At 46.8% G+C, this 14,968-nt stretch overlaps 1 protein-coding gene across 2 annotated transcripts in view; it reads right to left on the bottom strand.

The window, feature by feature from the left end:
• Positions 1-14,968, bottom strand: part of VAV2 (vav guanine nucleotide exchange factor 2) — a 1,354,235-nt gene that overhangs the window by 123,783 nt on the left and 1,215,484 nt on the right. For both annotated transcript variants that reach the window (XM_069609623.1, XM_069609624.1), the window contains exon 19: positions 1,152-1,173. In XM_069609623.1, the coding sequence (XP_069465724.1) occupies positions 1,152-1,173 (22 nt within the window). The remainder of the gene's footprint in view (positions 1-1,151; positions 1,174-14,968) is intronic.

Here is a 14,968-nt window from a genome sequence, read left to right as displayed (position 1 = left end):
CAAGATCATTTAGGTTCACGGTTCACCATAAACTCTCCTCCCAGACAACCAATTGCCAAGAAACCGCGGACTGTCTTGCATCACCTGTTATCTCTCAACAAAACCAAGCTCTTCATTCCCAGCTCAGACTTTCAAATGATCATCAAAGCAATCATGCTCTACTACCTGGATGGTGGCAGCACACTCTTCACAGGAATGAGGTCTCAGGAGGATAGCTCAGAGGCAATGTGCTCGCCTTGGAAGCAAGACGACACAGAGCAACACAGGTTCGAACCGGGATCCGCGCTTAGAAACCTCTGTGTATTAAGACTGTTATAAATATCAAATCAAATCATCATTGCTACTGCCCTATCACCTTTGATAGGTGATGAACATGCCGCAGTTTATCTCTTCAAAGGACTCACTCCAAGGTCACATCGTCTGCAAAACTGCCTACAAGGCTGTAACAAACCTTGTCTCGTGTACCCCACTGTATCAAGGCTCCATGCCTGGATTACAATACATCAAATGAAGCCACAGGATGGCCAAACCGGAAAGCAATCAATTGAACAAGGCGAAGACCAGGAAACAACTCCCCCGTTATGTCCCTGGTTTTTGGAACAGCACAACCAAGCGACATTAGACTTCCCAATTCACTCTGACACTTCGAAGAGAAATTAAAGATCCATCTCTTCAAAGAACATCTCATTGGCCACAGATAGCTAAGCCCTGAAATGCTGCTCCCTTCTCCACATCACGCGCCCCTCCCCCAAATATGATTCATATGGTTCTCTCTTCCACTGCTCGTACAGCGCTCAGCTGGATCCCATATAAATCCCATACACACAACCGGCTTGCATAACTTCTTAGCAACCACGCCGTAGCTCATCATGGAGGCTAACAGAATGAAAGATATACTATACTGTAGGCAGCAAGATGAAAAAGCCACGCACGTGACGACTTAGAAATCTATTCACAGTAAAGATAAAGAACTTCATTGTTAATCTCTTCAATAGAGGGGTTTGGCATCCTGGTATGCACACGGTAGTGGGAAAACACAAAATATTCACAAAGGACAATGATAAACTCTGCCTTCATGACAGATGCCTCACATATGTTCTCAGTAGCCTTCCCCCTTCAATTCAACAAAGTTTCAGAATAAGACAACTTACCAGACCCCATGCTCACAGGATCCTGGAGGAGGGAGAAGGGAAACTAGTTTTACAAAAGAAAAAGCAGTACAAAAAGCAGTGTGCATTTTATAGATATAGAAGGATGTGCAAAATAATACAAACAATGACCTTCAGTGCGAGCCTGGTTCTCTTAGTCTTTTGCTCTCACGCTCTCTCTCCTTCGCAACTGGTTGGAATATCCTGTGTCACAGGCAGGTTCCGACTACAAAAGAAGCTGTCACCTTAAGAAACGACTTTAATATTGGGGTCTCTGCATGCATGCACCCCTGTGTGCACTAGGCCTGTCCTCTACAGATGCTCCAACAACCCTACCGCAACCCCCACTCTCGTTCCCTTATGTTCTTTCCTGGCTGAGGGTGGTTGTAACACGGTATAGGCTTGTTGGGGATAGCAAAGGGGAAGTTGCAAAGCAGAGAGAGCAAGGACTTGCAGAACCGGAATTACCATTCAGATAATGGTTACTTTCTTGGTTGTCCTGCTCTGTCTCCTTGACAACAGGTTAGGACCAGACGGCAAAGGCAATGTAAAAGCTCCAGGTGTAGGAGGCAGCATGTACACACCAGGCTTCAAGTACAAAGGTTGCAAAGTGCATGTTGGCCGAAAGAGGCCTCGTTTCAAGAACATCTCAAAATAAATGAAATGCTTCTATTGTACTGGCAATCAGATAGTAGGAAATTGCACAGCGGGTTCATGTGCGCAAACCTTTGGTTTTCACAATGCTGGTAGAAATTCCCTCACCATGTACTTGCGCACGTAACCTGTCCAATCCTCCCCCTGGGTGAACAGTGTATCTTACAGCACATATTTTTTAGAAGCAATAATTGCGATATGTTGTATAGGCAGCTTTAAACATAGAATATCTCTGAAACAGTTGCTAAGCCTACTGAGCTACCTTGGTTGCTTTCTAATTTAGGACGGGTCTCTCTACTTACCAAGCACTCAGCTTCAGGTGCGGATCCCTGATTGTGCTAAAAATATCTACATTACAAACAGTGTAGGTCATGCACGTGACTTTAAAGCCAATCATGTTTCACCTCCAGCCACACTGACGGATTCATTTAGGACATGCAGTCAGAAAGTGAAAACCGTTAATATTTCTACCGGGACAAGTGATATTCCTGCCCCTGTTGCCAAAGAACTGGAAAGTTTCAGGCTTTCTCCCCCTGTTCTCTGTGCCTTTGGGAGATATCCCTCATGTGAAACAGAGCGTGTTTGACTACATATTATTCGAAGCTGAGCTGGGAGTGAGGTTGGTTTTAATTGAAAGCACACCGTCACTTTTTGAGTGCATCTATTAGGTGGTTGAATTATGAGTGATGTCTTCTCATTAAAGGTATACAGTCTCTTGCTTATATGTACATCATCCATAACCACAAGCTACAAGATTACATCAAACGACGACTAAGAGCAGGTAGTTTTCACACATATATAACCCAGTGGGAGGATTAAAGACATCTCCCAATTAGTCCATGTCATGTTGCGATGCTAAACCAGCTCTTTTTATCACATTGCATTCTAGTACTTAAAACCTGTACTTTATAGTCTGAAACTAAAACTACAATTACTTAACAAGAACACTGAATGAAGTGTGCTGAAAGCAAGTGTGTGAGCATCTCAGCCCTTAGGCCCCAACTCGACTGCATTATTTCTGTGTATTATTTAAACAGAGAAAATAAGCAATAGTCCTCTCCCCCCTCCCCCGAGCCATTCCTCCAGACTGTTCGGATATTACCATCATTAAAAAGGGACTGGAAAAAAGGGATTGCAGTGGCATGTAGTTATCCAGTCACTCTAGTCGATTCCCCGCCCCTCCCCACTGACGCACAACTAAAAACATGCAGATAAGTGGGAGCACTAGAAAAGGGGAACGTCCGCGCCTGCTTTTGGATGTATGGCGTACCCTGCTGCGTGTGCTGGTGTCTCTAAGGACAGTGCCCCACTGCCCTGAACTAGGGAAATGAGAATTGGGTTTGAGACCCTTCATCAATTGTGCCAGGTACTGAGGTATGGATACTCTGTCTAATAACGAGTAGGAAACCGGTCTGAGGAGTGTAACCAATGTTTTATTTGCATTGCCAACACATGTTTCGACCCACAGGGGTCTTTTTCAAGGCTATGCATTGACATAGATTACATTAAAGTGTTTCGTGGATCACCCGATAGTATGTTGTGCCCAATCGTGATAGATGATAACATTGCATGGGATATTCCATAATGTGTGATTGGTCATTAAAAGTAATACATACATAATCATCATAAACATTGTTGGATCAATGTGAATCAATTGTATATGCAAGATCATGTTAATCATAAGAGTCTTGTTGCCATGGAGGTAGACATGTGAGAGGAGGCATGTGGACAGAGGGGGAGGGAAAGGAGAGAAGGAGGAAAGTCGTTCGTTAGTTGGAAAGAAGCCCTCTGTACTGGCAGCACACGGATGGTGTGCATAAGGCATGGAAGTAGATGCTTGCCGAATTGAGGATGAGTGGGACTGGTACAGAGTTCTGCGTTGTGTTGGGGGAAAAGCCCCATGGAGTAATCAGGTGGATAATCCAGAGTGTTCTATCACTAGTAGATAGGCTTATGGAAAGGAGGGAAGAAGGAGGTTGTGAAAGGTTAGCCCGGTTGGGTTAGTATTTATTTGGTAAGTCACAGGTGTGCATTAACGGAGGATGCGTGACTGAATACCAATTGACAGGGGATGGAGGCAGGAACCGACTGGTCAATGGTGGACAGCACTGGGCTTACAGACATGTATAAGTCCCAATCTTGCTAGTGGAGGTCCCAGAGTGAAGGTCAATGGAAATGATGATGTCCAATACCTGGACAGGTGCCAAGGCGTGGTGCGCATAGAAGAAGTGAGGCCATCGGTCGGCATGATTAAGGTGCATACTGATGGCATCTCGGGAGGAGATGAGCCTGTGTGGTCAAGTGACCAAGGCAGTAACTGAAATTACACTCTTTCCTGGTCGGGCTCAAGTGGGAGACTCCTGGCAACCGCACTGTGTCTGTAAGCCCAGTCCTGGCCACCTTGTTGGCGTTCACAGATGCACGGGGCCCTCTGGAACTACCGTCGACCAGTCGGTTCCTGCCTCCACCCCCAAGTGCTATTCAGTCATGCATCCTCCATTAATGAAATCTGATAGGCCAGAGTGATGTCATAAAGAAGATATATGAACCTATGTTGAAACGATATGAAAATACTTAAGAGTAACAATGTTACTGTCATACTGGAATGGTCGATGAAGAGCAGTAAATGGGACCGCCTGTGTCGTTCCCATACCACATCAAGTGTATGAGAGATGTTATGCACTCGGACAGCCAAACCAACAGTACCCTCATGTTGAGCCAGTGGGAGGATGTCAGCACGCACCTATGGACATCATGGAGCATTATGTGAAATCTGATGAGGCTAGAGTGATGTCATAAAGAAGATATATGAACTCACGTTGAAACAATATGAAAATACTTAAGAGTAACAATGTAACTGAAGCACACAGAGAAACATGTACCCAAAGCTAAAGGAATCATGGCCACAAAGAAGATGAAGTTACTTACTGATCAATAACTGTAAATATGCAGTAACGTCAGGTAGAAAGGAAACATATAGAAGCTTGCTATAAAGGTATATACAACGTGGCTAGGACAGCCATGATAGGAAAATGGATGTCGATTATGTCTGATACAACCAAGCCATCTCAGAAACAGATTAAGGCGGCAAGATCCGGAGACGCAGAAGAATAGTTCTGTGTGCAGAACCGACGAGGAGTCAAGGTTGGCCCAGAATAAAGGATACTATTTTAAGGAATAAGCACAGTGCACAAAGGGAGTTACCTGGATAAGCTCTGAATGTGGGACATTCCTCATAAATTGAAGAATAAGAAAACACCTGGACAAACCAACTGTTGATCAATTAAAAGTGCCCAAAGTTCATATGAGATGGAGTGAGCAAATCTCTAGAGGCCAAAAGGAGTAAGTGCATCCAGCATAATTAGATCAAATAGCCCAAAATAGAAGGCTGAAATTGACAAATTCATGGTCTGCAAACACAGGATTTCAGAGAAGAGAACAAGGACTATTCATTAGGCCTCAGATGAAGATAGTGGTGTACTTACACTCCATTGAATGTTCCAGGCCAGTGAGCAGTCAACAAGTTCAACTTCAAAAGGAAGACTTTGGCTTATGGCCTAAAAATGAGAGGTGATGAACTAATTGGGAAAACGGGGAGCAGTCTGATGGGAATCAAACACCTACTTTTCGTTTCACTTACGTGCGCTAAAAGAGTTGAAAGTCCAAGATTGGGATAGTATGCCAACCAATCAGTGGGTTTGAGGGACAACCTAACATGCAATGTTGTATAGACCAATCCACTGACAGTTCGTCCATTATAATCAGTGCTCTATGTATGTAGAGGTAGTACAAGGCCTGCCCAACAGGTAAGTGGTAGCCAATGATGCACTAATCCTTATATATTCTATAGGTAGATATGATCCCGTAACCAATCCTTCCCCCCCTCATAGTTTTTGTATTCTGCCACGTAGAATGACATCATAGATGATGTATATTGGGGTATAAAGACCTCTGTGTAATTAAAATGCTTTGCGAGTGTACATCCATCAGTCCGATGTTTGTCAGGTCTCCCTACTTTATGAACTATTTTGTCTGTGATCTTAATTTGTAATTCCATCTAGCACAAAAGACGCTTCAAGGTGCTAGAGCACAAGTCACAACAAATGTGTTGCCGAGGTGCAATTCAGGGTGTTACAAGTCTGACCTTGAAAGTACCAGAGAAGGGAGAAGAGTGGGGGCAGGGAGTGGGGGGTGATCTCAGACTATTCATTTTCATTGTATGCATTTTTTCATTAATGGATTTTAAGCTACATTAACAAACGATGATGATATGTGTTCAAAGAAAACCATACAGAAAACAAAGTTCAAGTCCAAATATCCCTGGACGTTTTTTTTAAAGGGTCTGTTTGCAACCTTTGAACGTGTTATTTTAGGGTGCTCATGAACTTGACGCACATTTTGTTAAAAAGGTTTGACGATGAAAACATTGGGCGCGTAGCCAGCAGGAGGACGATGAGGACGTGAGCTCACATCGCTCCCGTGCCGCCAGCCAGATCCTGAAATAATCCTGCTTTCTTTGCGTACCTGAAAGGACCAAAAGTGCCTCATTGACGTGGGGACCTGCGCTGCACACTTCTACCTGGTTCCGGAGCAAATCGGTGCCGGGAGACACAGTCGGCACAGCTTGCGTGCCGCAAGAAAAAACAAAATGGCCGCTGCGAGCTGCGGGTGAGCGGAGGGCACCGCATGCCGTTGCCAAACCCTGCCCGTGTGACAGCGATAAATCGGCGGGGTGAGAGGAGCCGTGCCGAGTTGCAGGGCGAACGTAGGAACAGGCAGATTGCCCCTGGCACCGCTCCCTGTCTGAGAAAGAGCAGATCCCAGTGAGTGCCTTCCTGCCTCCTGCCGGTGGGATCCCCCGAGTCGGGGGAACTCCCTCCCCCGCTGCAGATTGGGGAGCAGAGGTGGCGTGTCCCTGGATGCCGAACATCCGTCGTTGACGACCTGCAATCGCAGACGGACAAAACTCCCTGCAGTCACCATCTTTGCGGCGGTCTACGAGCCCGCGCGCTGCTGTCGCCTGCCCCGGAGAAAACAGGCCTAACATCACCAAGCCGCCTGGGGCCGAGGTGGCACCGCGGGCGCTCCGCGGCGAGCGCCCGATAGACTCCTAGGCTGGCCCCCACTCAACTCCGGACGAGTCTTAGAGGCCCAATCCTGCAGTAAGGAGAAGGGGGGACGGGATATTAGCATCAAACTCCCTGTGTAACACTCCTGCATGCCCCCCCCCCACGGAACGGCCCTACGCCCGGGACCCCCACTGCACGAACTCCTTCAGGGGGGCCCCTTCAGTCTACAAATATAGACAGGCGGCCATCTACGACACATGTGGGTCACAGAGGACCAGGTAATGTGGCCCGTGAAGTAACCAAACAAGCACCATGGCCTGCACATCCTAGCTACAACATTCTGACAGCGAGGCTACGACTATAAACGCAATCCCCTACAACAGCAGCAGTGACATAACCAGCGTGTGCATGGCGAGTTAAATGCGGACCTTGCCACGTTTTGCAAACGGATGGAACCGCTGCCACATGGCAATGAACAGGAAATGAGGCAGAATATCGAAAGTATGCTTGTGTGACAGAGCTGAAGACTCTATGGATTATCAGTGCGCCAAAGGGCCTTTCGCATATAGACACACAGGTGTCTCCCATCCTTGTCACAAAGAGGCTGGAGAGCGCAGGCTGACCTCAAGGGACCTCGTACAACGGCTCCCCTTGCACCTCTGATGCCCAAAGAAAATCACTGTTGAGGCTCCAGTGAGTGCATGCGTGTCTAGTCTGCCGCCACCCCTCCTCCCCCCAGGCATAGCGGAAGCTCCCGTACCCAACAAAACAAATCGTACTGAGAAAGCGCCTACAATAAACGAATCCATGGCAGACCGAGGCCTGTAAGCTGGCTCATCTCCAACGGAATCACAAGCGAGGTCCTCCCTCCTGTGATTAATCCTCGCTGTAAGGCAGTACCGATACAGTAAAGTCATACACGACACGGCTATATGCGGCCACCGCATTCATAACACCGAAGGTGAAGGACGCTACCCCCAATAACAGTAGCTTTCCACGCTCCAGCTGGCGCCTCCACCCAGACGAGACATAGACCCTCGGAGTCACTCCATTATGTTGGGTGTCCTGACCCACGTTTGAGCTATAAATCCAAGATGGCCAAAAAGCCCACATGCGCGCCAGAATCCAGGAGAACCACGCAGTTTGTGCGCACACCAAAATGGTTACCTAACTTGCCACCCACCAGTGTAAAGAAAGATCTTTGTTAAAAAAAATCCACTGTTACTGATGTCAAAAAGTTGCTGAAATCGTGGCTCATCGGACCACTTTAAGATTCAACCCCTTTTTGGGGTTCCAAATAACCATTTCACTGTAAGGAGCCCCATCAAAACAATGTTAAGCAAGGATTATTTACTACCATGTAAGAACCATTCCTGTTTGGAATGCATTAATCCAAGAAAGATCCCAAAAATGGATGCAGTCCCAACAAAATCCTCAAGGCGGCGCTAGCGGTCTAAACTCTGACAGGAGAACTGAGTGCAGTTGCTGACAAAGGAATTTGACTCAGCTGACTTCAAAGGCTGCATTTTAATCAAAAATTGGCCACCTGCTGTTCTCAGAGGCCAGAAGCCTGGGAAACCCTCTCACCTCAAGAGATTCACACCACAGCCCAGGATATCACATGGTCATAATAACCAAATGCAAAGTGACCCCCTGGTCTGCTGACCTCAGCCTCCTGGAGACCACACAATAGGCTCTTGCACTTGAATAGAATATGTTGATTTTGACTGTTTCCTGTCAACAAAGGCCTGCCTGCCAGCAGAGGCATGGTCACTGACCCACCCAAGTCTTGGAGGCGGACTCCAACACTCTGAGAACTGAATTGAAAGCAAAATATATATATTACAGAAACACTGATAACTCTTTGTAATCAAATGACAGGAATGTATAACTTTGAGAGCCTTAATTTAAAAAATGTACCTTCGATTCAAGCCCAAACTCCAATTTGTGTGATGTTCTGGGGCAAAACCCCGCTATTTATTGACACCACAGACACTGTATTTAAGCTAGAGATATGGGAATTTACTGGAGTAGGTATGGACAGCCTGTGTATATGTGTATAACTTTTAATGAAGAACCAAGGTTGCATAACCCACTAAAATCGAAAATAAGTTGTCATTTTTGAATGCAAGCCCTCAGGAAGAGCAGAGTTTGAACAGAGTATACCTCATGTGATATGTGATGGGTGCATGTAATTTTAAACAACTGTGTATCTGTGCAATATGCATTTGAATCAAATTTAGATTTGTGGGCAAACTGACCAGGGGAGGATCCTCTGACCCATAAAACCTACAGCATCACTCTGACTCACATTTCCTTCCCCCAATCATGGGAGAGGGGAGAATTGGGCCAATGACAGGTAGAGAGGGGCAGGCTTAGCTAGGCCCAGGCACACACCCATTTTCAAAACACATAAAAAGAGACTGCTGGGACAGGTAGAGAGATTCAAATCCAGTTGCTGCAACGCGCTCTGCTGGACCACACAACATCCAGAAGATACCAGATCCAACACTTAGACTTTAAAACTCCAAAGAACTTAATCCAGAACTCAAAGCAAGGGCCTAAACCCACAAACTGAGAACTCTTCTCAGCAGGCCTCAGCATCCAGCAAACCTAACAGCTGCGCAGAAAGATCCAGGAGCTGTGCACAGACGCTGCACCCAGAGATCCAGGAGCCGGGCCAGGAGCAGTGTCAGACCAGACCAGCAGAGCAGAGACCAGACGCTGTGCGCAGAGACCGTCTGGGGCGAAACCAGAACCGAAGCCATCTTGACCCGATCCAAATCTCTTAGTTTCCAGTAATATAATTCAATCTATTTAATCTAAGTAGAACTGCCTCCTAACTGTCACTTGTCAATTCTGCAGCCGCATAGCTGTCACCTGTCATTTTTAAAAGCTGTCGCCTGTCAATTTGAGTTACTTTAAATTCGAAAAACGACCTTTACAAAATCGTTCATATCTTTGGTACAGTTTGGGCTAGAACTTTCCTCCGAAAGCTTAGAATCTTAGCTTTCCAACGAACCTGGAACCGACTTGCCACTCCTTATACTTTTGCCGTAATCGCGATTCACGCATTCGCGAATTTTGCCGCGATTCGCGATTTGGTTAAAAATCCAGCCACGTGTGAAAACAGCAGCTTCCTTTCTTTCCTTTGCCAAAAATTTGTTTAACCTGCTAGTTACTCCTAGAGCATTGTTAAAGGGAGCCTGAGCTCATCCCAAGTATCTTTCACTCACCCTGAACCTCCTAAAGGGAATTAAAACCATTTTCAGCATATTCCTAACTTCATTGCCAGCACATATAAAAGCATTTTGGATCTGTGTTTCAACTTCTATCCGTAGTCTAAGCTTGCTGGGGTGAACTGAATTACATTTGATTGCATGTCTGAGAACTGTGTGCTACTCTTCATTTCCTTACATTGCATAAGGGGGGGGAGTGGATTGCCAGAGAAAAGTGATTACATTGTTTTGTTGAAATCATATTGAGTATTTTCTGTACTGCATTTTCATTCAACATTGCATCCATCTGAACTTATATAAAGCATTCTCTACCACCTTATTCTTCTGTTCCTATTCACAAGTGTGCTACCTCATCCTTATACTACTCCTGGGTAACCAAATCCGTTTACTAGTAGGACATTATTCACCGTTGATCACTGCTCATGTTTTAAGTGTGATATTAATTATTAATTTATTATAAAAGTGTGATATATATATACTGTTAATTTTTTTTCAAATAAACCTTTTAAACTTGCAAAACAGAACTACTTCTTGGCTCAGTGGGGTCAGGGGGATTCTAAGAGAGGGGTGTTATATAGGGGTAGTCATCCAGAACTCATGAACTGGACATAAATATATATCAATAAGGGTTTCCATTCAGTATCCCAGACTAGGCATTGACTTAGCTTTAGTGTTGAATTGAATCTTCTTACAATTAGAACATCAGAAATTGGGAAGGATAAGCCCAGGAAAACCTCCACACAAAGTAGGATTGAGCAATACGCAACGGCACCGCTGACTCGCTCCCCAGAGAGGCCATCACTATCTGACGCGGACTGCACGGAAGAGAACATTTCCCTCAGAGACATAATGAGTGCCATTGCCAGCTCTAGAACTTCCATGGAGAAAAAAATTGGTGCAGATGTATCCTTGTTGCGACATGACCTACAGAAACTGACCTCCCGCACTGGGGAAGCGGAGGCGCGGATTACGGAAACTGAGGACAACCTTCGCGGAGTGAACCGCCAGATGTCCGGCATGTTGGCACGCATAAAGCTTCTGGAATCAAGAGCAGATGACAGTAAAGGCAGATCCAGACGTAACAACGTCCGCATTCTGGGCCTTCCTGAAAAGGCAGAAGGAGCTTGCATGGAGTTATTCCTTGAGGAGTGGCTCGCAGACACATATGATGCACAGTCCTTCTCCAAGTTTTTTTCTATTGAGCGAGCCCACCGCATTCCAACTGGCAAGCCCATGCCGGGTGCACCACCACGAACAGTCATCGCGAGGTTCTTAAACAATAGGGACAGAGATACAATTTTGCAGCTGGCAAGATCTAAAGGAACTGTCACATATAATGGTTCAAGAATTGCTTTCTTTCCTGACTTCACCAAAGAAGTGCAGAAGGCGCGCCAGTCATTTGATCCCCTCAAGAAACGCCTGCAGTCAATGGGTGTCAAATATGGGCTAATCTTTCCCGCCCAACTCAAAATATTCCATAAGAACACAACAGTGCATTTCACAGATCCTAAGGAGGCGTGGAGCTGGGCCGAAAGACATATAGCAGGCGATTGGGCCGCTGTGGGGGGGAGGAGGGGAGAACGTAACAGACCACATCCTGAACGGCCGCCTGATCTGGATCCGCAGCAGCAGCAACAGATCGAGGACCCACAACATGCTGTAGTATAATATGAACCGACGGTACTCCGTATGTTTGAATCACCGTCAATACAAAGCAAGGAAACTACACCGCACATTGCACACATGGGTGCAATGGCCAACACGGCCGGCGGCCAGCCACAACGCCGACCCTACCAAACAAAGAGCAAGCCCGGAGCACTGTGAAGAGGTGTTCTTCTGCCCAGCCCCAACGTATTCCCAATCCACACTACCTGTACTGCAAAACCGGATTGGCATGGGGCGGGCAGATGTAGTATAAAGTTCATTTGTGTTTAAAAGTTCATATCGGGACGACAGATGCTTCAGTTGGGGGAAGGAGTATGGGGAGGGGGGAGTTTATTTTTAATCATGCAAAGGCAAGATGAGCATATTGTACGGATCAAACGCGACACACCTACCGCCCATAAAACCGAAGAGGCACATGTGCGAATCCATACCCCAAACAGCCAATGACACCTGAGACTGTCTCAATCCAAAGAAAGCTCAAACTCCTGTCGTGGAATGTGAATGGGCTGGGATCCAGCATCAAAAGATGGCTGGTACTGCAGCACCTAAACAGGCACTCCCCGGATATAGTCTTTCTGTCCGAAACACACCTAGCAGGGAACGTGTGCAAATTCTTCCATAGATCAAACTACCGCACAGCGGTGCATGCCGGTTTCTCTATGGGTGCGAGAGGGGTACTCATACTAGTTCATAAACGATTACCGCTGATGATCACGCACACGCTACAAGACAGAGGAGGCCGCTCCGTACACGTCCAAGCAACACTATGGAGCCAAACCCTAGCACTCATGGCAGTGTACTCCCCGCCGACTCTCCTTCATGATCTGCTAACCGAAATTACCCCCATCCTGGCAGCAAACCCCGCAGATACATGGGTGTTGGGAGGGGACTTCAATGAGGTCATGGACAATACCCTCGATCGCACGCATTTGAGAAACAGGAACCCCGCAACCACCACCAAACTGGCTTCCTTCGTGTCAGCACTGGGACTGTGTGATGGGTGGAGAGACCTCCACGCTGAGACTCGACAATATTCTTTCCATTCCGGGGCCCATGCCTCGATTTCCAGAATAGACTACTTCTTCTTACCAAACCAAAATATCCATAAAGTATGCAGCGCATCCTTCCTCCCGCGAGGTATCTCCGACCACTTTCCACTGGTACTCGAACTGGAAACGGCAAGACCACGACCGCCCCCCTCGTGGCGACTGAAATCCTACTACTTGGGATTCCCAGAATTTCAAGAACACTTAGAGACAACCACCTCCAACTACTTTAAACTAAACGCAGACTCGGTTGATGATCCCAACATACTATGGGAGGCCTACAAAACAGTCCTACATGGAGAAATCATCTCATGGACATCCCAAAAAAAGAAGATGCAACGCGAGAGAATCATAGAAGCCGAAAGTGAAGTCATGTCCAAAGAAATAGAGCACATTGCCAGAGCACCCCGGAGACGAACAGAGCCCTTATAATAGTACACAAGAAGCTGCACAATCTATCCTTAGACTGCGCCAAAAAAGCACATATTGCTATGAAATCACGTCTGTACGAAACAGGGGAAAAGGCAGGCAAAATGCTAGTGTGGCTGGAAAAGCGCGACGAAGGGCAACAGAAGGTGAAGTGCATCAGAACGTTGAACTCAGATCTAGTCTATTCCGATGCAGAGATTGCAGAACGCTTCGCTGAATTCTATGAGGACCTCTACAAACCCCCCACCAACGTCGCAGCCAACACCATACTGAACGATATCGACCCCCCAATACTCACCACAGAACAAGCCTCCACTCTAGACAACAAAATAACAACCGACGAAATATCATCAGCCATTGCCCAACTTCAAACAGGCAAGACCCCAGGTCCCAATGGGTTCCCACTTGACATTTGGAAAAAACTAAACCATCTAGACATACCCACTCACTTGCTCAATATGTTTGAACACTCCTTAAACCAGGGCGAGCTCCCACCAGATCTCTGCAAGGCCACCATCATAGTGATCCCCAAAAAAGGCAAACCCCCAGAGGAATGCACCTCCTACCGACCCATATCTCTAATTAATAGCGAAGCCAAAATATTAGCCAAACTACTAGCCAACAGACTACAATTGGTCATCACGTCATTGATCCACCCTGATCAATGCGGCTTCATGCCGCAAAGGTCCACCAGAATGAACATTTGCAGGCTGCATCTGGCGCTGGAGAGAGCACCTGCCTTGCAACAATCACTTGCACTGCTGGCCACAGACTTCAAAAAAGCATTCGACTCAGTTCACTGGGAGGCCTTGTGGGCAATAATGCGCAAGATGCAATTTGGGGAATCATTCATAAAATGGATACAACTCCTATACAATAACCCAGTGGTGGAGGTTAGAGTAAATGGGTGGCCCTCGCGTAATATCCAACTGGGGAAAGGAACCAGACAAGGTTGCCCACTCTCGGCAATGGTATTCGCACTAATAATAGAACCACTAGCAGCCCTTCTGCGAGACACCACCACGTGGACTGGCTTTAGATGGGGGCCAAACTGGGAAGATTGGGTATCCCTCTATGCAGATGACCTCTTAGTATACCTGGGCGACCCAGCAGTCTCCTGCCCTGCGGTCACGCAAATACTAATCGACTATGGAGCCTTTAGTGGGCTCAGGATAAACTGGTCCAAATCTGTGCTGTTTCCGGTAAAGGGGGTAGACTGCGTACCGACATCGGGTTCCCCATATCAAGTTGAAACTACTCAGTACTCTGCTACCTGGGCATTCTAATTACTAATGGGCTGGATAGCTACATAAAACAAAATCTCCATCCACTAGTTAAAAGATACGAGCAAGACGCAGCCCACTGGCTAGCATTGCCACAGACATTGCTGGGCAGGGCGGCACTCTTCAAGATGCTGGCCCTACTCCGGTTCTTATACATCCTCCAAAACGCCCCACTCCATGTCCCCACCGAAGAGTTCCACAGATTCGATGGAACACCACGTAAACTCCATTGGGGTGGGAAACACTCGAGAATTGCCCTTAAAACCCTCCAACGCTCAATCTGGGAGGGGGGAATAGGACTTCCGAACATCCAGATCTTCTACTGGGTGACTCAAATGGCGAAAGTCAATGACATATTGCACGGAGACCCGACCATCCCGCACATAAAGGCCAAACTAGCTGCACGACACAGCATGTCCCCGATTGAAAGCCTCT

The sequence above is a fragment of the Ambystoma mexicanum genome, chromosome 8 (genome assembly GCF_040938575.1).
Source record: "Ambystoma mexicanum isolate Mex_15411 chromosome 8, UKY_AmexF1_1, whole genome shotgun sequence".
Taxonomy (NCBI): domain Eukaryota; kingdom Metazoa; phylum Chordata; class Amphibia; order Caudata; family Ambystomatidae; genus Ambystoma; species Ambystoma mexicanum.
Note: the sequence above shows the minus strand (reverse complement) of the source record. Positions and strands in the feature narration are given on the sequence as shown.